This window comes from Melanostigma gelatinosum (assembly GCF_949748355.1).
Source record: "Melanostigma gelatinosum genome assembly, chromosome: 9".
In the NCBI taxonomy this organism is placed as follows: Eukaryota; Metazoa; Chordata; class Actinopteri; order Perciformes; family Zoarcidae; genus Melanostigma; species Melanostigma gelatinosum.
The window spans coordinates 11,446,199-11,473,945 of NC_136642.1; the positions used below are offsets into that span (position 1 = coordinate 11,446,199).

Genomic DNA, 27,747 nt, shown 5'->3' on the forward strand with positions numbered 1-27,747 from the left:
AAACTGTCTTTCCTCACTCAAATGGTGAAACTGGAGAGAACCTGTAGAACAGCAATTGTTTCGTTCTTTAAAACTAGTTTTGTGACATCTAGTGGTGAATTAAAGGCATGACCACCTCCTTAAAGTACCAAATCTCCACATTTCAATGTTATTTCCATGTTCAGCACTTGTTAAAGGCTGCCATGTTGGCTGAGATGGAACCATTGTGGCATCCAACTTACTTGCTAAAACGTAAGGCAATCACTTATTGGAGAAAAAAAAGCTTATAACAAATGACCAGCGATGGAACGAGTGCTACAATATCATACTCAAGTAAATTTATATTTTAATGTCTTTATTATTGTAAAATATTTATAACAATAAAAGTTCAAATATTTACTTAATTAAAAATGTTAAAAGTGTCGGGCTATAGAGGTTAAAATGGTGAAGAAATGGTTGATATACATGGTGACACATTAAATTCGAGATCACCTTTAGGCTACAAAATAAAATAAAATGACATTAAATGTCAAAGTACACGCCAATGAAACATCACACCATAATGCTCTTATGTTCAAACCAATAATAAATTCCAGCAATTTGCAGCAAGTGTATACAACAACAAAAAAACTCACCTCCGTATACCCTTACTAGAATTAACCAGAAAACCTGACACTAAGACAATTAAATAAAAATCACAGCCAATAAGTAAAAAAAAGGCAGACAACTGATATACACACAAATAAATAAATGAAGGAGACATTGCACTGCTTTTACCTGCTAGTGCACATACACAAGCCGACATTGCAATGTAATGGTTGCTGACCCCCTGCTCTGGACAGTGAATTACAACAATAAATGAGTTTGTTACTCAGCTGTTTGAAGTGTAGTGGACTGCAAAGTCCTTCTCTGCATAATAACCAGTCCACTCAGCCTCTCTGTCCCAGTATAACCAGTCCACTCAATCTGTTGGTAGCTTACAACTGGGATTGCCCTTGATGGTTTGCCTCGTTTGTCAAGCAGACAATGCTTTGTTGTCATTAGCAATTTAATTTCTTCAGTGAGCCAGAAGGATTCCTGAAATCAAAGCAGCTCCATGAATCCGGCCATCATTTATTTCATTATTTACGCCTGTGCTTTTCTGACTGTTCAATTCCACTTCTCTTGTCACAATGTCACGACTTACTGGTGCGCTTCAATAAATACAGCCATCGTTAAGGAGATTCCTAACACCTGTGCTTTTCCTACTATGGCAGTTCCAAATCACTGCTGTAAAAAAAGGCCGTTTTCCTCAGACTCCTGCAGCATACTGGCCACATTGCTGACCGTTCGTTGGATTCAGCACTGACTTTAAAATATTTAGTAAAACTTTTACAGCATTAAAAGCACGCGTTGTCTCCTCTGTCATGTATTTGGGGTTTTGCTTTCTGCTGGTGAATGTCAACTATCCCAAGAATCAGGCTGAAAAAGACAGAGAGGGCTTTTGTCATCATTGCCCACAGGCAGATGAAAAACAGTTACTTGCTGTATTTTAATACCTCCCTTCTACGACACTTTGCAGTGTACCATGTCCTTTGAACTTATTTTCATAGACGGTACTTTGTGTTGAATTCTGTGTTGGATGGTGCAAGGAAGCCTTTTAAGGATGTTACTACTTGGAATAAAAAGCCTGCCAGGGACACATGTGAGAGATACCAGAAGAATGCTTGTGCAAGTTGGAAACACAGATCAATGAACAGTTTGGCATCTAAACTGGAGGAGGGCCATGAGAAAACCAGAAAACCACCATTATCTCCAAAAATCACAACCCCCACCAAATCTTGTCAGCACTTATAAGAATGCTTATTTGGCACAACCCTAACCCATAACTCATGACATACAGGCAGGTGGTGCTGCACCCAAGTATAGGCAACATCTGATAACCAGCACATTCCCATATTGAACCTTTTATCTGTATAAATCGGTATCTTTATGCATGGCAGTGGCACTAATAGGCCATCACTCATTTTTCATTTCCACATTTAAAATGAAACCATCAATTTGAATAGCTTGTATGCATGATTATCATGCAATTGACAGACAATGTTGATATTGGCATTGGTATCAGTTGACATGGTATGTTTAAAAATGGCAGTGGCACGGCCACCCTACTGACTGTACCTGTTTGAAATGAAAACATGAATATAAGAACCTGTGTATTATTTGAATGGCTTAGTACTGAATGCACAATAAAGAGGTATGTTTATACATGGCATAGGCCCAGTTTAATATAAAACACAATTTTATACAATATATATAGTCGGGGGTCCCTGCTCCATCTCTCTATCAGTTTGGGGGTCCTTGGCCTGAAAAACGTTGAAAGACCCCTGAACTAGAGAAAACTGATTATTTTGTACCCAATATACTAAAAGAGTGTAATCAGACAAACAGAAGGTGAAATCTTTTTTACTTGAAAATCTGGCACCCATGTGCTACAACATGATCTCACGATCTCACTTCTTGCTCTTCTTCAGTTTATGGAGCATGAAAATCTTCTCACAGGCCAGTGAGAGGCCGGCGACGAGGGAAAGAAACTCTTGAAAGTCCAACTTATCATCTCCGTTTTGGTCCAAATCCTTCATGATCTTCTCCACAGCCTTCGGGTCATTCTGGGCCTGAAAGAGCAAGAGCAAGAGCGACAAGTTTAGGGTAAAAAGCTAAAGTAACCACAAGTTATGTGCATTGATTGGTACTAAGCACAGAGGTTAGATTTAAGAGGAAAGATTCTTACTTTGAGGAAGGTGGGTAACTCAGTCACTATTAGTTTGTTCACTTGTTTCTTGCTTAAGGTCTTTCCATCACCGTCTTCATCGGCATAACGGTGGAATAAGGTAATCAGCGACACTAAGCACTTCTCCAACTCAGTCATGGCTGCAGATGTGGGTGCTGAGAGGAGAAAAGACAAGTCTGGTCAAGAATTTCTCTAAATGTACATGCTTTCTTCTTCACTACGCACCTATCTGACAGCTGTTGTGACTTACTGTGCAGAATAATATTTTACATACGGATAAGCATAAAAAATGATTTTGTTATAGTTTCACCTAATAGATAAAATAGGTTTGGACCTTAAATACCTTTCAACGATAAAGCAGAATTAACTGTGAAGTGGAACTTTCTATTTGGTTACTTTTGAACTTCCACTTAAGTTAACTTCAGTAGGCCTCAAGGATAAGGTTGCAATAAAGCAGAAGGCTACTTAGTGGTGGAAAGTACAGTCACTCAAGTACCGTATTTAAGTATAATTTTTAGGTATTTGCATCAATAATTAGAAATCAATGATACAACACACATAATTCTGAAAGGTGCCATGTACTGCATAATGATACTTTTACTTCAGTAAAAGGTCTACAGATTTGTTCCACCACTTCATCCAAAACTAACATATTGTTAATTAATAAATCCTTTTAAACTCTAGCCCTATTTGTAGGCCTCTGCACGAAAATGGCATACCCATAAAGAGACCACAATTCTGTAACTACAAGGTCTATTTTAATAATCATATAAACCATACTTTGCTGTTTAATTTTTACTGCTTTACTTAACATTTATACTTTTATATACTCTATAACTATATATTTCACTTTTTTATGACTCATATTATTCAACACATCCAAATACAGCTGTTTTGAGAGCCAGGGTCATCTCAGAGCCTGTTTGTGGCTCTCATCCATGTCTGAGTTCCAGTTGCTGTGTGTGTATGGGGCTCTAGCTCAGCCTACCATTGTTCGATTTCAGTCAATGAGCCCGCCTTCGACGCATCAGAGTCTCAGGAAGGCGGGCGTCGAAGCGGGTGTTGATTGACAGAAGTTTCAGCGAGTAAAGTTGCAAGAAGTGCCGCGCATCACAGAGCGTAAAATTCCATTCGCCAAAAGTCTGACCACCCACCCATGGTGGATTGACCCCCCTTCTACAGGAAACAGATCGGAAGCAGACAGGATGTTGTTGCCAACAATGTTTCTAGCTTTGAACCGGATCATTTTCGCCGTTATTTTTGTGATTTTTTCATAAAGGTAAGCAAAAACCAACGATTTTTTCCACTCAAGGGAACTGTTGCCGTTGTTCACTCACAGCTTTCTAGTGGTTTAACGGAGAGAAAAACCGAAGGCATTTATGCGTTCTGCGTCGAATGCTAATGCTAATGCTATGCGATGTACGGATTAGCTGTGTAGCAGTTAGCATGGTGTTTTGCCCAGGAATTTGTGGTTTTATGCCACATTTTCTAGTTGCTTATATTAGTAGTGTATAGTTGTGTTTGGAGCGTGTAAAAAGTGACTTATATGATAGTGTTGCCCATACGTTGCTGTTTAATCCGGTATATAAAATGTACAATATTCCCCATCAATATGGGCCTTTTTTGGATCATATTTGCAAGCCCCCTAAGCCCGGGAGCCCCCAAATTTGGGGGCGTCGTGTGCAAGAGGTGAGGATGTGGGCGTTGGTCTCGCTGGTACTCAAAGCACATTGCTAAACAATGTCATAATTTTCTGGCACATAAACTAAAATCCTTATCTCGAGCCTCCCACTCTCGCTCTGCCTTTCCCTTCCACCATTTTTTTGGTTGAGTTCCAAAAATCCAGAGGTAGACTACTTGTCAGAGGAGGAAAGTCGCTGAATACACCAAGTGCGACAAAAAGCAGCTTTAGCACGTAGCCTTAAACGACTATAATCTTCATATAAACAAGAATCCGTTTTCCGTCTGAACTCATAAAAAAAAAGCTCTTCAACAGTTAAAAGCAGAACAAACGCGTGTCTAAGTAATTATAATGAACTCACCAGGTCTCAAAGAGGCAGCAACTGTAGTTTGAGATTCAGTGAAGAGTGCAGGGGCTCACTGGAAGTTTATTCAAGACTTTATAGGCAACGCCCAAAAATGATGGGAGGGAGAGGGAGGGATATAGAGAGAGAGAGCACTAACGTGGAAGAGTCATGAGCAAACACCTTCCCTGCCCATGTTTTCACTCAAGACCGTCACCGTATAGGCGAGGCAGAGAAGCTTAGAATGCGACAATTTCTTTAAATACAGCTGTTCAAACTTTCCCCTTTAGAGTTTTAAGTTTTAGACAGAAACTCCATCTGGAGAAAAAATAAATCTGTTCTTGAGAGTTGTGGCAACGGCAAAGCAATATGACGCATATCAGTGGAATGACTTCTCTTCCTTTGTGATGCTGGGACATGCTGAGTCTGGGCAAGTCTGGGCCATGACTAAATAAGTCAAACTGACCATCACTCACCTGTCTTTGAAGTAGACAGCGGCGTCACATACAATAGTAACTTCATGTTCACAACATCAGAGTTGGTCTTAAGTGTTTTACGCTCACCTCATGGGCATATCATCTCGAAACACCAACATGGTTTAGTAACTTCGTCGGGGCATTTTGACCACAGTTGGTGGAAAAGGAGAATAAACAAGCTGCCGTTTATATCCCTCCTCTGCCTTTTCCTCAACAGTTTTTCAGCTCACAATTTTAGGACACCACCACACCTACCTCAGCAAACAGACTGACATTTACAAACTAGTTTGACAGAATGCAATCGCATCCAAAGCTCACAATGTTAGGACACCACCACACCTACCTCAGCAAACAGACTGACATTTACAAACTAGTTTGACAGAATGCAAACACATCCAAAGTCTTTTACAGAGTTTAATTACAAAATGAATGAAACAAAAAAGCAACTTGATGTGCTGATGAATACACAGATAACCTGTTTGAATCTCCTTGCAATCGTAAAAAGGTTATCAATGTAATGTGACGGTCGTCAGGCTTCTTTTAATGGCCTTGATTCAAATTGAGATCGCCAGGGACAAAAATAATCAATGTGTCCTTATATTGGCTTCAAAGTTGTCGTCATTGAACTGATCATAACTTTCCAAGTAATCCTTAAAACGCCTGCAGAAATACACCGAGGGTTATGGGTTCAAGACATTAATACAAAATGTGAAACTGCTGTGTTGCACTGGCCATCAGCTCCTGGGAAATATTAACTGATTTGCTGGATGCAAGTGGGATCCAACTAATTCATCAGTTCTTCCTTTTGCCCTTGCTGGCAGCTTTTGCTGGAGTTACTGCGGGAACAGCTGCTTGGTAGAGAGCTGCAGACACTTTGTTGATGTAGTACAGGGGTGCCCAATACGTCGAGTTGCCAAGTTGGCAACGGCTAAATATGTCCCCAGAGCAACATTGGACATAACAATGGTTCCTATCACATATAAAACCAAACTAAAATCCATCTTCATAAAAACAAGTTGTACAAATAATAATATATAAACAAGCATATTAAAGCTACTGCAGATGTAAAAGCAAACGCATTTAACTTACCAGAGCTGCTGTTCACTATTTAGCTGCTGTTCCTCCTTTCTTTGTTAATAAAGAGTTTAATCCAGTTTGATAGAGTAATGTGGGTTTCTTAACCCTAAATTAAAAGGATTTAAGTTATAATAACAAATTTGTGCTTAAATATATTTTTACATTTATATAACTGCATGTACATATTTTTACACTTAATTAATCAAATGCAGAGAGTTATTAAACAATATGTTACGAGTAGTTACATTTACAACCGGCCCTTTGTGGGCGACCATGATGCTGATGGGGCCCGGAGTGACAATGAGTTTGAGACCCCTGGTTTAACCCCACGGTTGTTCAGTACATCCGTGGGTTTTAGTTCCAGTAAGAAGTCCTTCTCGATTCATGGACACCAGTGAAGACAGTCGAGCCTCCCCAGTTGTATTTCTTGAATACGTTTTAATGTGTTTGACGGCAAAAAATGTCCGCTCGACAGAGGCAACAGATATTGGGATCGTCACCGCCCAACGTGTCACGCTAGCCCACTGACCAATCACGTATGGCTAGGTCAGCTAGCAGGCTCTGGCACGTCAAAGAATACGCCCAACATGTCAAACTAAAGATCTGATTGGTTGAATACTGTGACAATCAACAATATCGTCCCCATTCACTTCAACTGCAAAGGGATTCACTTGTGAGTCTGCAGGCCTCGGGCCTCTCTTCTTACCTAGAGACACAGAGGTGAGATCTGATTGGATAAAAGCTCTACTTAAAACAAGCTGCACTGGAAGCAGAGCAACTGAGGAAGACAGTAGCTGTGCAATGAGAACATAAGATAATGGGAAAAATATTTTTATAAATTATAATAAATGTAGTGTATTTCAGAAAAATTGTTAAATTATAAAATAGATATAGCTTTGTGATTCTCTTTAGGCCAGCAGAGAAGGCCTTGCAGGCCCTGCCGGCCCACCACTGTGATACACTGTGGTCCTGGTCATGACTTGGTTTAGGTAGTCTTGACGACAACATTGCTGTGTGGGTCAAAATTCGTCTTACTCGAACATATCGCAACTCATATTTAAGTCAGCTACTATTACGACCAACACAACAAAGAGATACTACATCCACACGACTAAACACGGTTGCTACAACAACTGACACCATAAATAGGAGCTGGTGCATTCTTAATTACAGTCCGGTTTCTGTAACGATCAATATCCAAAGGTTCCGGACACGGACAACAATTGAAAGAGGACTGTTCGTGTTTTTCTTACACAACACTGCCCTCTAGCGGTACTACGAAAACTGGGCCACAAACAATTGGGCATATTTAATAGAATTGCTCCTCTGAAAGCAACACCCCCCCCCCCTCATCATCCTATTTCTACACCGAGGCGAGTTGCTGCTGTAGAGACAGACAGCATAGAATCAGCGCGCGCATAACGGCACTCTGAGCAGAGAAGACCCTCAAAAGCAAATCTGTTGAGGTGGTTCACCAATTACGGTCGAGGGTCGCATTTTCCATGGTATACATGTGAGGGACAACTCAGAGTTCTGCCTTATTCTCCTCTACATCTCTATCCATGTCTCCTTCTCCTTCATCTCCCCTCCTTTACACCTGCGTCCTCCTCTCAGTGTGCGGGACATATCCAGGGCGGAGACGGAAGGACGCGGCCCCTCCCCCCATGCTGTTCCCGTGTCCTTCCTGTCAGCAGGACGTGGAGCTCGGAGAGAAAGGCCTGACAGACTGCCTCCGCAACCTCACACTGGAGCGGATTGTGGAGAGGTTTGCATGTAGATATACAGTAATATACTGTAGCAGAGAGAGTCACAGGCGCAGTCAGGTGTAGTAAGAGCTGACACTGAAGGCTCAAACATGACTTGTGCTGTCTTGGTATTTCACTCCATGATAATTTCTCATCATCAGCTCACTACAAAAATCATAAAGAAACAAAAAATCCCCTTATCAATCCTGCAGGCAATAAAGACAGACAGCGAATGAAGGGCTTAGTCAATACTGCCTCATAAATAAGACAATAAATAATTTGCTAGGAGTTTCCATAATGAATCATTCCTTTACTCCTGATCAAAGACTGACCCTCAGAGCTGATTGCAGGGACAGCACAGAAACGTTGAGGAAGGTTGAAGTGAAATACTCCTCATCTTTCTTTAATGTTGATCATCCTCTTCTCTTATCAGTTCAAATTGTGAAGATCAAATTGAGAGGAGCTGCTTTGGAAAAAAGAGCTTCTTCACGTTTTTGTGCAGATAATATACAAGTGCATCTTTTTATCAAACCTTACAACATTGTATGTTCGAAAGCATTGCTCACAGTAGACATGTTGGCTTGTCAGAGAACAAAAAGCACAGGTGTTACAAATAACACTAACGAATGGCTCTATTCTGTTCAAGTGTTTCAGTGAGAGCGACTGTGAGCCAGAAGGATTCCTGAAATCAAAGCAGCTCCATGAATCCGGCCATCATTTATTTCATTATTTACGCCTGTGCTTTTCTGACTGTTCAATTCCACTTCTCTTGTCACAATGTCACGACTTACTGGTGCGCTTCAATAAATACAGCCATCGTTAAGGAGATTCCTAACACCTGTGCTTTTCCTACGATGGCAGTTCCAAATCACTGCTGTAAAAAAAGGCCGTTTTCCTCAGACTCCTGCAGCATACTGGCCACATTGCTGACCGTTCGTTGGATTCAGCACTGACTTTAAAATATTTAGTAAAACTTTTAGAGCATTAAAAGCATGCGTTGTCTCCTCTGTCATGTATTTGGGGTTTTGCTTTCTGCTGGTGAATGTCAACTATCCCAAGAATCAGGCTGAAAAAGACAGAGAGGGCTTTTGTCATCATTGCCCACAGGCAGATGAAAAACAGGTACTTGCTGTATTTTAATACCTCCCTTATACGACTGACATTATGGGCCTTTTAAAAATGTACTTAATATTGGACTTAATGCTTTGCAGTGTGCCATGTCCTATGACCTGTACTATAAACTTATTTTTTCATAGACGGTACTTTGTGTTGAATTCTGTGTTGGATGGTGCAAGGAAGCCTTTTAAGGATGTTAATACTTGGAATAAAAAGCCTGCCAGGGACACACGTGAGAGATACCAGAAGAATGCTTGTGTAAGTTGGAAACGCAGATCAATGAACAGTTTGGCATCTAAACTGGAGGAGGGCCATGAGAAAACCACCACTATCTCCAAAAATCACAACCCCCACCAAATCTTGTCAGCACTTATAAGAATGCTTATTTGGCAGAACCCTAACCCATAACTCATGACATACAGGCAGGTGGTGCTGCACCCAAGTATAGGCAACATCTGATAACCAGCACATTCCCATATTGAACCTTTTATCTGCTGTATAAAAACCCGCTGCCTAAATTGAACATTTTAAACATTCAGAGTATTTATGGGTGAAGTGATGTTTCAGATGTGAACTAAAGCACAACTGTTTCACAATATTGATGTGAATCAATATTCTCTGTACTTTCTGAGGTATTTGTCTTAAATTGGCAGAGCGCTGCTCAAATATAAAGGTCCTATGTGCACAAGAAATAGATGGTACAGGTCATTTAAAACTATTTGCAAACAGAAGAAAGCTCCCTCATGAATTACAGAAAAGAGAATATTTTGTACCCAATACACTAAAACAGTAATCAGACAAACAGAAGGTGAAATCTTGTAAAAGGCAGCTTTTACTTGAAAATCTGGCACCCATGTGCTACAACATGATCTCACGATCTCACTTCTTGCTCTTCAGTTTATGGAGCATGAAAATCTTCTCACAGGCCAGTGAGAGGCCGGCGACGAGGGAAAGAAACTCTTGAAAGTCCACCTTATCATCTCCGTTTTGGTCCAAATCCTTCCTGATCTTCTCCACAGCCTTCGGGTCATTCTGGGCCTGAAAGAGCAAGAGTGACAAGTTTAGGGTACAAAGCTAAAGTAACCACAAGTTATGTGCATTGATTGGTACTAAGCACAGAGGTTAGATTTAAGAGGAAAGATTCTTACTTTGAGGAAGGTGGGTAACTCAGTCACTATTAGTTTGTTCACTTCTTTCTTGCTTAAGTTCATTCCATCACCGTCTTCATCGGCATAACGGTGGAATATGGTAATCAGGGACTCCATGCACTTCTCCAACTCAGTCATGGCTGCAGATGTGGGTGCTGAGAGGAGAAAAGACAAGTCTGGTCAAGAATTTCTCTAAATGTACATGCTTTCTTCTTCACTACGCACCTATCTGACAGCTGATAGCTGACAGTGATATTTTACATACGGATAAGCATAAAAAATGATTCTCTGGTATAGTTTCACCTAATAGATAAAATAGGCTTGGACCTTAAATACCTTTCAACGATAAAGCAGTATTAACTGTGAAGTGGAACTTTCTAGGTTACTTTTGAACTTCCACTAAAGTTAACTTAGGTAGGCCTAAGTTACCTTAAGTTAACTTAGGTAGGCCTAAACTGAAGGATACGGTTGCAAGAAGTGGAAAGTATAAGTACAGTCACTCAAGTACCGTATTTAAGTGTAATTTGTAGGTATTTGCATCAATAATTAGAAACCAATGATACAACACATAATTCTGAAAGGTGCCATGTACTGCATAATGATACTTTTACTTTTTGTACTTCAGTAAAAGGTCTACAGATTTGTTCCACCACTTCATCCAAAACTAACACATTGTTAAGGGAGGATGTGGGCGTTGGTCTCGCTGGCACTCAAAGCACATTGTTAAACAATGTCATCATCTTCCTGCACATAAACTAAAATCCTTATCTCGAGCCTCCCACTCTCGCTCTGCCTTTCCCTTCCACCATTTTTTTTGGTTGAGTTCCAAAAATCCAGAGGTAGACTTTACAAAAAAAGTGGAAGACAAAGAAGAGGGAAATAAAGTAAGAGGAACATAACCGACAGAGGACGAGCCGCTACTTCAGAGGAGGAAAGTCGCTGAATACACCAAGTGCGACAAAAAGCAGCTTTAGCACGTAGCCTTAAACTACATACAATAATCTTCATATGAACAAGAATCCATTTTCCGTCTGAACTCATAAAAAAAAGGCTCTTCAACAGTTAAAAGCAGAACAAACGCGTGTCTAAGTAATTATAATGAACTCACCAGGTCTCAAAGAGGCAGCAACTGTAGTTTGAGATTCAGTGAAGAGTGCAGGGGCTCACTGGAAGTTTATTCAAGACTTTATAGGCAACGCCCAAAAATGATGGGAGGGAGAGGGAGGGATATAGACACAGGGCCAGAGAGAGAGAGCACTAACGTGGAAGAGTCATGAGCAAACACCTTCCCTGCCCATGTTTTCACTCAAGACCGTCACCGTATAGGCGAGGCAGAGAACCTTAGAATGCGACAATTTCTTTAAATACAGCTGTTCAAACTTTCCCCTTTAGAGTTTTAAGTTTTAGACAGAAACTCAATCTGGAAAAAAAAAAATCTGTTCTTGAGAGTTGTGGCAACGGCAAAGCAATATGACGCATATCAGTGGAATGACTTCTCTTCCTTTGTGATGCTGGGACATGCTGAGTCTGGGCAAGTCTGGGCCTCAGATATTGCCTGAGACAAGACCGTTAGTCAAAAGAATTGCATTCCGTAATCTGGTGCCATCTTCTGAATCAGTCTTCAATGGCATGTTCCCCTTGGAGGTACCTTGCAAAACACACGGCTGTGTGTGCAAAACAATCAATATAATTAATGATTTCACTCGTTTCCAGGTTCTGTTTTGAAACTGCCAACCTATTTAACTGATTCATGCCATTGATAAAAGTGGACATTGATGACATATTGAACATTTGTTTTGAAGGCCATTGTTTATCCAAGGACGTTTATATCAGTCAGGAATGTCCTGTTCGCGCTGAGTAACACCGGGAAGCTGCCCAGTGATCTGTTGGCCACCGAGCTGCTCCACTGGAACTGTTGGGAGTTATTGCTCAAGGGCACCTCAGTGATTTCGTTGTCCAGAGCCATATTTAACCGTTGCAAGACCTTTTTTTCTAACCTTTAGGCCACATTTGCCAAATGAAAACAAAGTAGTGCAAATATCTGAATCTATAAAACATTTTATATTTTTTTACCACGCAAAGTTTGACACCATGACTAAATAAGTCGAACTGACCATCACTCACCTCTCTTTGAAGTAGACAGCGGCGTCACATACAATAGTAACTTCATGTTCACAACATCAGAGTTGGTCTTAAGTGTTTTACGCTCACCTCATGGGCATATCATCTCGAAACACCAACATGGTTTAGTAACTTCGTCGGGGCATTTTGACCACAGTTGGTGGAAAAGGAGAATAAACAAGCTGCCGTTTATATCCCTCCTCTGCCTTTTCCTCAACAGTTTTTCAGCTCACAATTTTAGGACACCACCACACCTACCTCAGCAAACAGACTGACAGTTACAAACTCGTTTGACAGAATGCAATCGCATCCAAAGCTCACAATTTTAGGACACCACCACACCTACCTCAGCAAACAGACTGACATTTACAAACTAGTTTGACAGAATGCAAACACATCCAAAGTCTTTTACAGAGTTTAATTACAAAATGAATTAAACAAAAAAGCAACTTGATGTGCTGATGAATACACAGATAACCTGTTTGAATCTCCTTGCAATCGTAAAAAGGTTATCAATGGAATGTGACGGTCGTCAGGCTTCTTTTAATGGCCTTGATTCAAATTGAGATCGCCAGGGACAAAAATAATCAATGTGTCCTCATATTGGCTTCAAAGTTGTCGTCATTGAACTGATCATAACTTTCCAAGTAATCCTTAAAACGCCTGCAGAAATACACAGAGGGTTATGGGTTCAAGACATTAATACAAAATGTGAAACTGCTGTGTTGCACTGGCCATCAGCTCCTGGGAAATATTAACTGATTTGCTGGATGCAAGTGGGATCCAACTAATTCATCAGTTCTTCCTTTTGCCCTTGCTGGCAGCTTTTGCTGGAGTTACTGCGGGAACAGCTGCTTGGTAGAGAGCTGCAGACACTTTGTTGATGTAGTACAGGGCAAAGAGGGAGAATATCAGGCTGGAATAGAAAGACAGAAAAAGCAATGGGATAAAATACATTTAACAACTACTTTTAACTGCGTTGTATGAAGTTGAAGGAGTTCTCTGTGATCTGCAGAGGTACTGACACGTACCATGTGGTGACACAGACACGGTGGACCAGACCAGAGGCAAACAGTGACAGGCACAGGCACAGCAGAACTGGAAGTTGAGAGAATGAATGACAAAAGTGAGGAACAGAGCCGGAGTGATATATCAAAGCACTGACATTGTGGGCTAATCCCAGATAAAGTGTGCATATCACTGTTGTGCAAGATGGTATATCATTAAGGATGCTCATGTTTCAGTGTGAGCTGAGCCGACGCTTGACTTGGCAAATCATAGGAGAAATATCAGGCTAAACAAAATAATAAAATTAGAATAAAACACATTGTGTACTGAGAGCACGAGTTTGATTTCAGTGATGTCACTACTTACTCTCTGGGAATATCTTGGCTTGGAATCCCTTCCCAAAAATCAGATTTTCCATATTACTAAATGCCTGGAAACAAAAGTTAAGGTGGAACAATCCTCAGTGATATCTGTTCATTTACATGCACACAAGAAACCAGGTTACTCAGAGAAATCAGGTTCGGTAAAAAATGGGAAGCAATGTTTTGCTGGAAAATGTGTAAACAAAAGACAACAGCAGCATGGAATGTTAATTAAAAAAAAAAGATATCTCAACAATACTAAAGAATTGTGCAGTTTAATGCTTAGCAATGAGGGATTGAAGCAGTTAAAAAGGATACAGTGAGGGAGCAGATGAAGAGGACTGAGCCGAGGAAACCTCCCAGGATTGTGAGCCACTCGGTGGATCCCAACTGCTTACTGAACATCTGCATCCCAGCAAACACCAGAACTGACAGCAGGCTGGACAGTACTAGAGAGGTGCCCGTGTTCACCGCTACAGGGCAAAGAAAGGGTTTATTGTAGAACTCCAACACAGATGCAAAGTCTTAGTAGGATGCAGTAATATACACTCGACCGATGAGTTGTCCTCTGCTTGATCACATCAAATAAAGACATTTGTAATCGACACTCTTTTTTTTAAAGATACTATTTGCTGGAATGACTCTCTGTTGCATTTGAGCCACGATATCATCAATTTAGGAATATATTAACTTCAGAAAACCAGTTAAAATACCTGCTCACTCACTTGAATGAGTCTAGATTGGCTACCTGAACGCTGACTCTTTACAACGTAACGCCACGTCAGTGTTCGTTCATAGACGTTTCCGTTCAAATTGCTGTTAGCTTAAAGCTAAACAACCAACGTGAGCAGCAAACATAACCGGCTAATGTAACGCTCTCACATACAGTGTAATAATAAATGTATGTCCTTGCTGTTTTAGAGTAGTGAATATGCAAACAGTAAAATGGTTCAGTCCATTTCTAAACGTTAGCGTTAGCTTGCTAGCTTGACCATAGAATTGGCCGCTGGAGTTTTACAATGTCTAGCTACGCGAATACAAACGCGACTTGGTGAGTTGCCTTCAATGACACATTCATCGTGTAATACATACCCATCATTCACTGTGAAATATAAGTCCCTGTCGTCAAACAAATGTGATTTAGGTTTAACTTGGTCCGGCCAGTTAATTTGTCATCGGCTCTAGGAACAAAAAAACTTCACCACCCGGTCCAAATGTCAGGTTGGACCAATGGGCGGAGTCATGAATGGAGGAAGAGAGAAACGTAGCTGGTTAGATTGGAACTTCATTTAAAATCTGCTGAATAAACCACATAGCTATACATCATTGTAAATGTGTCTCTTATTTCAGTTTATCCATTTTAAATTGATTCACACGAATGGAAATTAATCGATGAAAGACTTTGTTTCACAACAAATCTGAACTGAATATGAAACCATTTTATGCTGCAGAAATAAGTTAGCCTGTACTGTAAATGAGTGTATTACCATTACCGGCTTCGTTAAATGGTTTCTTCTGCTGTTTTTGAGTCTTTGTTGAGAATAGTTCAATAATTCTTAATTCTAATGTAACTTACATACTGTTTTATACCTGCGTTATATTCCATTTCTATAACCCATCTATTGTTTTAATAATTGATTAAAACTCTGGCTGTGGTAAGGGTCTGCTAATCTGGGTGAAGGAGTATTGGTCGAGGGTAAGCACTGTGAAACAGACGTGCCTGAGAAGCAAATATACACTTGAGTGCCAAAGGGGTTAAAAGCAGAAAGAAAAGACAACACAACAGCAGTTTAACAAACAATTTTTACAACATATATTTGAGATTACAATACCATTCTAAGATATCCATTGAAATGTGACAGACAGACTGGGAACAACAGAACAATTGTTGCTTTTTCTTTAACATTATTATATATATGTAAAAAAAACATTGCAGAGAGCGGCTTGTATATCCCTTTGCTGTTTGTTGGCGCACTGTATGCACGTAATACAGTAGTTAAACATCGTTTTTCCGTCCATTCCACTGTACCTCAATAATGAACCACAGACCTTCTTCAGCTAGTATATGTTGACACTGATTGATCTGTTGATTGAGACTTAAGTTCACAGTACTGTCTTTCATAATGGCTTCTTCTTCAGTCCAAAAACAGCTATAAACAGAATAATCTCCACAAAAGCAGGTAGCACACTGGAGGGAGAGACAGACAGATATATAAATGTAAAGAAAACAGTGCAACAGTGCTGAGCACTACTTCCATGCATTCATATGTCATAATTACTAATACTTCATTGATTATAGAGGTTCTATCACTTTGCTCTCAGAAAGCTGATACATGCATGCACATCAACACACGCACAAACACAAACCTGCAGATGGCAAAAATAACCCAATATGTCCAGCATTCCCACTTCTCAAACACAAAGAAAGACAAGGATACGGATGCACTGCAGTGGACAGCCAGTGCTGGGTTTAATATCTGTCAGGGAAAAAAATGGTTTTGGGCAAACAATACTAAGTATATTTACACTAACCTGCAAAAGGCAAGGATCCACCAGTAGATGTCACACTCCCACTGCTCAAATAGAAAGAAAAGCAGAGCCACTGAGGCACTGGCATGGACTCCTGTTGCTAGAGTTTGGAGTCATGGAATTGTAACTGACAACTAGAATAACTTTTTAATACCACTGATCTCTCTTTATACTGAGATATTTCATGTGACATCAATTTCCTGGCTCTTTGTTGAGGCTGTCATCAATTCCAAGCCAAAATGATTTCCCACCTCTCTGTCTTTGTGCAGAAGACAAATGCCATTGTAATTGCTGCTCTTGTAGTAATGAAGTCAGAAGAGAAACAAAAGGGGGAGAAATAGCAACAAAGGCTGGAATTGAACATATACCAATTATATTGTCATCTCTTATCAATCATCATCAATGAGGGGCCCACAGTATCAGTCTAAAAGGATACACAGGAGACCTTGGCTGCAGTTGAACATGGACACTCCTGAGAAGAACCCAGCCAACTCTATAGCAAACAGACCGAGGGTGACTGCCAATGCCACCACCAACCTGCGACAAAGAGAGACATATGAGATGGTGTGTACGCCTGTGTGGCAGTGTTGTAGTACTCGAGGTCGGTCTCTGTCTCGTCTCGCTCTCAGACAAGGAGGACCTCAGATTTTATTTCAAGGCAGGTCACGACCACAACAGTGGGGACATCACTAAATTGCCTTTGCTTTGTATGTTTATTTATTTAACATCATTACTGTGATTGCTAATAGAAAACAAAAGAAAATCCCCACAAATGAAATTCCTCTCTGCAATGCCTTTATTTACTACTTGACTTGGTCTCAACCCCTCAAAGACTTGTACTTGTCTCTGTCCAGATACACTGTGGTCCTGGTCATGACTTGGTTTAGGTGGTCTTGACGACAACCTTGCTGTGTGGGTCAAAATTCGTCTTACTTTCTGTACTTTCACATGTTTGTCAAATGTGTTCTTACTTCCTGTCCTCATCGTCATACTGCTCTTGCGTGAAATCCAAAGGCAAGCAAGCCTTCACGTTGTTTCCCTGTGAAACAAACATTTCAGCTTAGCATGAAAAACACGAACTTGCATCATTGGTTATATCGTTTTTTTTAGGGTTGGAGCGCGTGAATCAAATCTGTTACTTACCCTCGACCAAAAGATTGTGATAACGATGACAAGGTGAGCTATAATGGTCAAGAACCGTGCAGGTACAAGGCTGCTGACAGCCGACATACCGAGCAACTATTTACTTAAACAGACGACGGGTATACTGGAATACAATGCGCAAACAAATGCTAACGTTACGTTATTTGCTGCAATTTCAATGTGCCCTGCGCATATTCGCCTCTGCACTTCGCTGCAGTCTGACAAATATACGCTGACTATTATTTACTTTATCCAAGGCGATCATAAACGACACTGTGCGACGTTGAAACACACACTAATTAGAAAGAGCGAACATATCGCAACTCATATTTAAGTCAGCTACTATTACGACCAACACAACAAAGAGATACTACATCCACACGATTGCGCCTAAACACGGTTGCTACAACAACTGACACCATAAATAGGAGCTGGTGCATTCTTAATTACAGTCCGGTTTCTGTAACGATCAATATCCAAAGGTTCCGGACACGGACAACAATTGAAAGAGGACTCTTCGTGTTTTTCTTACACAACACTGCCCTCTAGCGGTACTACGAAAACTGGGCCACAAACAATTGGGCATATTTAATAGAATTGCACCTCTGAAAGCAACAACCCCCCCCCCCCCCCCCCCCCCCATCATCCTATTTCTACACCGAGGCGAGTTGCTGCTGTAGAGACAGACAGCATAGAATCAGCGTGCGCATAACGGCACTCTGAGCAGAGAAGACCCTCAAAAGCAAATCTGTTGTGGTGGTTCACCAATTACGGTCGAGGGTCGCATTTTCCTCGGTACGACTGACATACCCTGCCCCTGTCTTTACCCAGAAAAACAAAAGGTTTCGTTGTTGTATCGCAGTGACGCTGACATCTTCGAGGTATGGCTGAAGCGGAGTTACAAACCTTTACCTCTATCATGGACGCTTTGGTTCGCATTAGTGTAAGTATGACGCTCATTTTATTACCCTATTTGTTTAAGCCACGTGTGCTTATTTTAAGCAAGATACCACCCTCGTATTTTGTCATCCACCCTCATATTTAATCCCACAATTTGTGCCATATTTCCTCTCGACCCATCTGAACTCACAGGTTGCGTCTGTGATGATGGAATGTGAGGCTTTTCTTCCGTTTGAGCATTTTTTGGGCATTAATACAATCAAAGAGAGTTTTTGGCAAACGCTCGAGCACTGTGGGTGGAAACATTTAAAGAAAAGCAAGGCCACAAATAACATAGGCTATATCCAAACGTTGCAGATAAAGCGGTGGATGTTTGGTGATTACGATCAAATATGTTAGCTAACGGCTTCAGATGCTCATGGGCCGCATAGATGGGGCAGAACTGATGTGCGTTGTCATAGAAACGGGATGCTGCGTTTAAGTAGGCTAAAGATGCAACACCGGAACTTGGCCTCCAGTAACAACTGAAAGCTATATATTTATTTTAACATTTTTCCTTGGAGAAGTGTAAGACTCAGTTACTAAACCACAGTAGCCTATGCCACAGCTGAGCTAATTCCATATCTGACTTGTTCAAAGGGAAGGTGAAGCTGGAGACGGACTAACACCTGAAGTCAGGGGAAAGATATTTTCCTCCCCTGTGCTCTGTACTTCTAACATCAGTTATACAAAACCAGTGTCTGATGCCGCTCCTGACTCCTACACATCTCATGTACATTTATTTTTACAGGTCACAGGCACAGCAGAATGTAAAGAACAGTGGAATCTTTTTTTACTCGAGTGACTCAGCCTTTATCGAATGTGACTCCTCGCTCAGCTCTCTTCTTGAACCTCTCCCCCTGCAGTCCAACATGAAGAGTATGGAACAGGAGCTGCATTGCCCGGTGTGTGACGAGATGGTGAAGCAGCCCGTCCTTCTGCCGTGTCAGCACAGTGTTTGTCTGCTGTGTGCGGCTGAGGTGTTGGTACAGAGAGGTTATCCTCCTCCAGACCTCCCTCCAGAGCCCAACTCGCCGGCCTCCACCCCCAACACTCGCTCCCCACGACAGGCTCGAAGACCCACACCCAGGACGCCTGACCGCTTGGAACGGGTCCTCAGAACAGGTGGAGAACGGAGGAGAACGGATGTGGAGCTTATATGTGTTTGTTTGGTACAGCTGATGGGGAATTTAAAAATGAAAATGAGTGATCTCAGCATTGGGTCATCTTAGAGTGACATCATTGTGCAAAAATGAAAAGCTGGCGGTGTGATATGACATCACGGTCTTTGTAGCATCTGACTTTCATCGGTGATGTAGCTGATACATCAGTATCCCGCTGAGCATGCAGGGCTTCATGCATTCATCTCATGACTTATTGAAGTGCATGTAGAGCAAAGTCCACAGAGACAAGGAGTCAAGGAGGCACAACAGGCAGTGAGCATCTGTCGAGCAGGTGTATTTTCACTGCGTGTGTGTCAGCTGATAGTGTTTCCTCCAAAGTGAGCTTACTTTTACTTATCACTGAATTCATTGGTATACATGTGAGGGACAACTCAGAGTTCTGCCTTATTCTCCTCTACACCTCTATCCATGTCTCCTTCTCCTTCATCTCCCCTCCTTTACACCTGCGTCCTCCTCTCAGTGTGCGGGACATATCCAGGGCGGAGACGGAAGGACGCGGCCCCTCCCCCCATGCTGTTCCCGTGTCCTTCCTGTCAGCAGGACGTGGAGCTCGGAGAGAAAGGCCTGACAGACTGCCTCCGCAACCTCACACTGGAGCGGATTGTGGAGAGGTTTGCATGTAGATATACAGCAATATACTGTAGCAGAGAGAGTCACAGGCGCAGTCAGGTGTAGTAAGAGCTGACACTGAAGGCTCAAACATGACTTGTGCTGTCTTGGTATTTCACTCCATGATAATTTCTCATCATCAGCTCACTACAAAAATCATAAAGAAACAAAAAATCCCCTTATCAATCCTGCAGGCAATAAAGACAGACAGCGAATGAAGGGCTTAGTCAATACTGCCTTATAAATAAGACAATAAATAATTAGCTGGAAGGAGTTTCCACAATGAATCATTCCTTTACTCCTGATCAAAGACTGACCCTCAGAGCTGATTGCAGGGACAGCACAGAAATGTTGAGGAAGGTTGAAGTGAAATACTCCTCATCTTTCTTTAACGTTGATCATCCTCTTCTCTTATCAGTTCAAATTGTGAAGATCAAATTGAGAGGAGCTGCTTTGGAAAAAAGCCTTCTGAGATGGGCAGAGAGTTATGTTTGATGAGTGCAGCTGCTGATTCCACTACAGTGGTTGTGTTGGTCAGGAAAGTGTGACGGTGCATGTTTTACTGCGCAAGATGCAGTAACAAGGCAGCTGGTGGTGATGTATCCAGGTCAGGCACTTACAGAGTAACTACTAAAAAGAGAGCAGGGCAAACCCGGATGAGCTCAATCTTCCCTTTGTTGAGTTTTATGGACTCCTCCTTTTTTGTTTGCATTTTTTTCTGCTGCAGAATTGCTTTCGCGCTGCTCTTATCTCCCTGTACCCCTGTCTGCCCTTTAGGTACAGGCACACAGTAAGTCTGGGCAGTGCAGCCATCATGTGTGGTTTCTGTAAGCCTCCCCAGTCCCTGGAGGCCTCTAAGGGCTGCGCTGATTGCAAGTCCAACTTCTGTAACGAGTGTTTCAAACTCTACCACCCCTGGGGAACCCCTCGAGCTCAGCACGAACACATTCTACCCACCAACAACTTCCGGCCGAAGGTTTGTCTGTGTTTGTGTTTTGCTCATCACCTACAGTAGCTTCTCCTCTGTTGTCGTTGTGCGTTAATCCTCTCCCGTGCTCCAGGTCCTAACATGCACCGAGCATGAGCAGGAGAGACTGCAGTGGTACTGCCGTAACTGCCAGAGGTTACTGTGCCCACTTTGTAAGCTCCGTCGCGTCCACCACGGACACAAAGTGTTGCCTATAGCACAGGCCTACCAGGCCCTCAAGGTGAGTCGGCTTCAACTGTGTTAAGATCTTGACGTTAGCGGCCTTGAAATGTTAAATTCTGTGGCTAAGTGGAGCGCAGGGCCGTCCTTCAATCGGAGGATCGGCGGTTCGATTCCCCGGCTCAGGCTCCACTTTGTTGCTTTGGATGAAAGCGTCTGCTAAATGACTGTCATGTAATGTTTTGGTCTTACAGGACAAGGTTACCAAGGAAGTCAACTTTGTCCTGGCCAACCAGGAGACAATACAGAGTCAGATCACTCAACTGGAAGCTGCCATCAAACAGATGGAGGTGAACTATCGTTTCACTGCTTTGTCAAAGTACCCGTTTCCTCATGCTGTTCTTTGAACAGAAATAGTTGGAGAATCTGCTGCAATATTTGGGTTCAATGGAAATGACTGGCCAGCAGTGTTTCCTCTATAACACTGCTGTGGAGAACAAGCTGAAAGCACTGATGTTTACTTCCAAAAAGCAACATTTTTGACACTGATCAACAACACACTGTGGTTTTGTTGTGCTTCAATACAACGGGAATCCACCCCCAGCCTATCCTGCCAGTTAACCGTCACTACAACTGCAGCTGAAGGCACAGGTAGTATTAGTGGGCCCTCTAGAGGCCAGGGGGCTCTGGTGCCATGACACAATTCTGTGTTGGCAATATCTAAGACCATTGTCTCCGTGTTTGTCATTCCTAATCTGTCATTGCTGTTTAACGCAGCACTTTCTCCCCACTCCGTCTCTCTCCAGGCGAACAGCGCAGTGGCTCTGCATCAGCTGACCCACTGTATCCGAGAGCTGGGCGCGGCGGTAGCGGAGCGTCAGGGGGCTTTGGCTCTGGCCCTGGAGGGATCCCGCAGCAGGAGGGAGGATGCCCTGTCGGTCCAGGTCTCGGTGAGGCAAGGCCTGCTGGAGCACGCTGGCCTGATGGCCTACACCCAGGAGCTGCTCAAGGAGACCGATCCACCCTGCTTCGTACAGGCTGCCAGAGTCCCCCACAGCAGGTAACACACTTATTCAGCTGAATCCTAACATTTTGGAGGAATGGATTGGTAAGATTTTGCTTTCTGACTTCTCTTTTTTTTCCTCCTCCAGGCTTGTGAAGGCCATAGAAAACCTCCAGGGTTTCTCTCTCTCAGCTGATCTCTCCTTCAGGAACTTTCACCTCGACGCATCCAAAGAAGTCAAGCTCATCCACAGCTTGGAGTTCATACATGGTAGGCTCCTTTGTTTCTGTGATTCAAACCATATATAAGTGAAATTATACTTTATTATAGTAAATTAACCACATTTGTTGCTTTGTCTCCTCCACAGCCCCACTGGCTCCAGTCATTGACACCCAGAAGACACTTGCGTATGACCATCTGTTTCTGTGCTGGCGCCTCCCTCAGGACTCGGCCCCAGCTTGGCACTTCTCTGTCGAATACCAACGGCGAGCAGGAGGAGCCGCAGCCACTTGGGGCGGCACCAGATCTCCTAATGCTGCAACTGCATGGCTGCGGCTGGATGAAGTGAGAGGAACCAACGCTGTGATCAATCGGCTGCAGATGGACAGCGTGTACGTGCTCAGGGTGAGAGGCTGCAACAAGGCCGGGTTTGGAGAGTACAGTGAAGACGTTTACCTCCACACTCCACCAGCACCTGGTGAGATATGGACATCCATTGTATGACATCACATTTTACATCTCTTTTAACACAAAAAAAACATAATCTTCCCATTCTTTTAAAAACAAATGAGGCTATTCCTTGTTTCCAATGCAGTTTCACTGAATTCATTGCACTGTAAAAAGCTTGGAGAATAAGTAATATGCCGTAAGATATTTTTTTATTCAAAACAGGTTTGTTTGCATTGGTAACAAAGAAAACACTCAACAGTTAAGTTATATATTTTTCCGGTATTGCCATTTCTTCAATTGATCAACTAATTGTGATATTTTTTACTTTTCTCTCCATTCCTTTATTTTTTCTATTCCCATTTTTTATTTTAGCTTCTGCACATCCCTTTTTTCATTCTGCATTTCAGTTTCATCCAGAGACTCTTTCCTGTCCGTCCTTCTGCACAGCAAATATGTGTCGTTCCTTTATATTGTCCTAGGTTCCCTTTTAATGTGAGCCTGTCACAGCCCGACTCAAAAGCTGCAATAGAGTCGGGAGACCAGACGAGCTTATAAATCAACAGCACATTTGTTTAAAACATTAACCTTCGCATTAAACATGCAAGTCAGTAATTAGTCATGGAAGCACGTACGGACCGTCTACTACAAACCAAACATCAGCCAGGGAAGAGGGAGCCTCCACGTGAAGGTGGTGAGCTTTTATAACAGGAACCACAGCGGGCTCATTAAACTGATGACAGATTCTGTAAGTCAAGGAAGAGCCAGGACACAGGGACACCTAGTGGAGTGGAGGGGTCGTCACACTCTACATTGTCCTTCCTTCACAAAACCAGATCGGTTTCAACAACGTGTAGATGTGAATGTTACCTTTACTCTGATTCTCACATTTCCTCCTCCTGCTAAAGCCACTCCATCCTATTTTTCCTCTTGAATACACCTTTTCTCTTGATCGGCCTCTTATAATGTGTTCTCCTCCCACGCCGGTTATTATTCCATTATGTGATCAGACTTGCTGTAGCCTGACTGTCACAGCTTCGGGATCTAACCCTTCCTCCCTCGTGACTCCTTTCCGTTACCTTCCTTGCCATCTCTCTCCCCTCTTCACCCCTCCTTTCCCTCCTGGTACGCCTCCTTTTCCTGCCCCCTCAGTGTTGAGTTTCTCTTTGGACTCACGCTGGGGGTTGCATGCTGACAGGCTGGCATTGGGCAGAGGACAAACTTACGCTCGCAGTGTGCCAGGCCTCTCCCTCCTGCAGACTGCCGACCGCACACTCACTTCTTGCAACTTGACTTCTGACCTGCTGGTGGGCGACTTGGCCGTCACTCAAGGCAGACACTACTGGGCATGCTCCGTGGAGCCTGGTTCCTACCTGGTAAAGGTGAGAGGGATGCTTGTTGGTCAGCTGGATTGGTATTATAATGCGTTGTATCTATGGAATCATCACATGCTGACTCAAAATGGATGTGACCAAAGATTTCTGTCTTTCTGACTCTGTTTTGCAGGTGGGAGTAGGACAGGAGCAGAAGCTACAAGAGTGGTTTCATCTCCCCCAGGACATGGCCAGCCCTCGGTAACTAAATCGCCCTCTCTTAAACATAGACTTTCCCCACAAGCTGAGCTATCAGGACTCTTTCATGTCCGTCTGCCACTGTGGCTGGTGGATTCCAAAAGCTACCCGCCACTTCATACATTAACATTGGGTTTTTAGGCGGGCGAGTGAAGCAAATCTAGCAGCCACTTGCATATTTTACCAGCATCTGGCTGGTGGCTGGTGCTAACTTCCAACCCTGTTCTTTCCTATTCAGTGTCTTTATTGGATTATCTGCATGGTTCATTTAGTTTTAAGGGGTTAACAGAAGGAAAAGACAAACCATGAAGGAAGGCCTTGAACCCACAACGTTCAGACTGTGGAGCAGTTTCTCTGTTAGCTGAGCTCTCAGAACCCGGAGGAAACTCATTGACTTTCACACACAAGTTTCTACAGTCAGATTACATGGAGTCACTTGATCAATGATTGAGACAGAATAGTGATTAATGCACCTTGAAAGCATGGAGGAAGAGTAAATAGTACACACACACATACATATATAATCACAATATGTAAACATACACATATATATATATATATTTATATACTTTCACTGCTGTTTTGAGTGTCTCATAACTACATGAACTCTTAGTTTTCACACACAAAATTCACATAACACTGTAAATATACAATCGTATAGTGTCGTGTGTATTGGAGTTCCAACACAGCTGCAGTCAGGACTAAGGTCACAATGTGCATGTTTTTAGGAGACAGACGACCAACTTGATAATATCAATATATCACTGTTTTATTTTTTTTTCTTGCTTTTCAATGACTTTTCAATACATTCAAATGTAATACAGGTGCAAATAGAAGTTGTAGAGTATAAAGTGGAGTATTTTATATATTCGGGTCATTCTGTATTTAAACTTTTTAAACATTTTCCTCCTTTGCTTACTTTTACTTTCTCCCCCCCCAGCTGCGACCCAGACAGTGGCCATGACAGTGGGGCAGAGGACGGCCAGGACTCTCCTCCCTTCTGCTTCCTCACAATAGGCATGGGCAAGATCCTGCTTCCTCAGGGACATGGTCACACTCAGACCCATGGGGACAGCCAGAGCCAGGGGGGAGTGCACTCCCACAGTACCAGCCATAGTAACCTGCCTCACCCTCACCCCACTCCTCTGCCACCCCGACTGGGAGTGTGTCTGGACTGTGACAAAGGACTTGTCACCTTCTATGATGCCCACTCGTTGCGGATCCTTTGGGAGGGACACATGGACTGTTCAACTCCAGTGTGTCCGGCCTTCTGCTTCATTGGCGGAGGGGCCCTGCAGCTGCAGGACCTTGTGGCCAATCGGAGCATCGAGGAGCCGTCACCACGGAGGGTAACTATCCAAACGCGTGCAACAAATCTCAGCAAATAAATTGTGGTTCATGGGGCACATCAAAGCAATCAAACTTTATGTCAATAGAGATACATGTGGTTTGTATTCACCACTTAATGTAAGTCAATAATGAATTGCCTTGATCCTGTGAAACATTGATGCTTGATGAAGCTGTCACTGCTGAATATGGTGATGTTTTTCCTCTCAATGTGATTGTAGAGATCGTAATATAAATATATCATGTTCTTTTGCATTGGCACTTGGCCTGGACATGACATATTTTATTTTGGCTATTTATTTCCTGCTTTCTTTCTCTTCAATTGCTTAATGCTCCTGTGGACATTGTGGCTGAAGTGATTTTAGACTATGCAGAATTGTGTTGACAGGGTGAGTAAATCCCCTTTAGAACAGGTTCAATCTGTTTGCAATGTTCAAGAAAAGAAAAAAAAAAGTCTGCCCTTCTTTTACACTTGTCTTAATTTGTCCCAGAATGACTGGACTACAAAAGTTGCATGCAAGTGTAACAAGGATTTAAAACATATATGCATAAACGTACATATATGCAGATAGCTTGTAAACGCACCTCAGATGTACTGTGTGTCTAATTTTATATCTTTATTTTTAATGTAGCCTCAACAAGTGTTAACGATGTGCATATAAGTCAGAATTAGAGAATGTGAATATTCTTCGGTTGTTGAATTGTCAAGTTCTGTTGGCTCACGTCAGGATCACGCGTCTCTGTGTCTAAACAGTCCCACGTGGTATTTTATATCGTCGCTGTTTTGCATTTCAAAAAGGACTTTTGAGGCATTTTGTGGCTGGGCGAACACGCTAACAGTTGCCTCAATGTCTTCAAAAGAGATATCAAAGTAAAACCGGTTCTGAAGAATCATGTTTGACTCAATCACATGTGAATACATTTCAGTGTTTTACATTTTGACAAAAGTTTAAAATGCAGATGGCCTACTTGGCCAGTTTAAAACTGTGGCGTTTGAGGGATTTGCACATCCATATTGATGGCTGGATGAAGTAGGCTAATGAGAAGAGGTCTATCGTATGAGCTCTGGTTGAGCCATACTACAGCTGACAGGAGCTCATTTACTTGACGAAGCTGATAAAGTAATGTCTGGGGAATGTAAGAGCCCAGTTATGTATCATGTCAGTGCAAGAGATTGTCTATATTGTAATATTTTCAAATCGACTGGCTCCGTCTGTATTTTGATATAAAATGTGATGTTGTGATTTGTGTGTGTGTGTGTGTATGTGAACTCTGGCTGTGACTGACTCGAATGACGTGTCTAGACTCCTCTACCTGTGTTACAACACAGCACTTGAATGACTTTAGACTGTAGCATCGCAAACATCCGAATCTCTTCATTTAAATTTAGCCTCGGCTGGCAGAATGTTTCTATCATGTCATGAGAAAAACAATAAATGAGTGATAACTGTAACATGGAGTCCTTTTCCTTCAAATAATGACCAGTAATTACTATGATGTCTTCTAAAGTTACATAGAGCAATCCCCCTCTTTTCTGAATAATATAACTTGCTTTTCCACGATAACCCAAGAAACCTTTCCTTTACTGTATGTCCTCTTGTTTTGTATTTCTGACAGGCTTTCAATCTGAATCACAGAGGACTCTCTTGGTTGTAAACCTATTTTATTTCCATCATCACAAACCGTGTGTTTAATTGTAGCGTGCCATGAAGTTGTCACATTTTGATTGACAGTAAACAGCAGTGCTGCAGAAGGGATTACGGTAATGAAAACAGATTGTCCT

The 27,747-nt window shown here is 42.2% G+C and overlaps 4 protein-coding genes across 4 annotated transcripts; 1 reads left to right on the forward strand and 3 right to left on the reverse strand.

Annotated features, from left to right (window-relative positions):
• Positions 1-2,401: 2,401 nt before the first annotated feature.
• s100a10b (S100 calcium binding protein A10b) lies at positions 2,402-11,532 on the reverse strand. The gene is made up of 6 exons (XM_079276167.1): positions 11,444-11,532; positions 10,336-10,490; positions 10,071-10,225; positions 8,404-8,411; positions 2,750-2,904; positions 2,402-2,633 (listed from the first exon to the last, which is right to left on the reverse strand). Exons 2-6 carry the CDS (start codon positions 10,471-10,473, stop codon positions 2,472-2,474), a joined length of 618 nt encoding a protein of 205 aa, XP_079132293.1. The 5' UTR covers positions 10,474-10,490; positions 11,444-11,532; the 3' UTR covers positions 2,402-2,471.
• Positions 11,533-12,858: 1,326 nt separating this feature from the next.
• On the reverse strand, positions 12,859-15,049 carry krtcap2 (keratinocyte associated protein 2). The gene is made up of 5 exons (XM_079275777.1): positions 14,919-15,049; positions 14,145-14,299; positions 13,831-13,894; positions 13,488-13,554; positions 12,859-13,372 (listed from the first exon to the last, which is right to left on the reverse strand). Exons 1-5 carry the CDS (start codon positions 14,923-14,925, stop codon positions 13,252-13,254), a joined length of 414 nt encoding a protein of 137 aa, XP_079131903.1. The 5' UTR covers positions 14,926-15,049; the 3' UTR covers positions 12,859-13,251.
• Positions 15,050-15,700: 651 nt separating this feature from the next.
• tmem107 (transmembrane protein 107) lies at positions 15,701-17,863 on the reverse strand. The gene is made up of 5 exons (XM_079274566.1): positions 17,499-17,863; positions 17,327-17,394; positions 16,792-16,892; positions 16,194-16,290; positions 15,701-16,014 (listed from the first exon to the last, which is right to left on the reverse strand). The coding sequence occupies exons 1-5, from the start codon at positions 17,583-17,585 to the stop codon at positions 15,945-15,947; spliced, it is 423 nt and encodes a 140-aa protein (XP_079130692.1). The 5' UTR covers positions 17,586-17,863; the 3' UTR covers positions 15,701-15,944.
• Positions 17,864-18,381: 518 nt separating this feature from the next.
• On the forward strand, positions 18,382-26,005 carry trim46a (tripartite motif containing 46a; the record flags this gene model as incomplete). Its single annotated transcript, XM_079276049.1, has 12 exons — positions 18,382-18,441; positions 19,304-19,562; positions 20,082-20,232; positions 21,008-21,206; positions 21,292-21,438; positions 21,632-21,727; positions 22,184-22,437; positions 22,529-22,650; positions 22,748-23,077; positions 24,199-24,428; positions 24,553-24,620; positions 25,558-26,005. 12 exons carry the CDS (start codon positions 18,382-18,384, stop codon positions 26,003-26,005), a joined length of 2,364 nt encoding a protein of 787 aa, XP_079132175.1.
• Between the last annotated feature and the right edge of the window lie 1,742 nt (positions 26,006-27,747).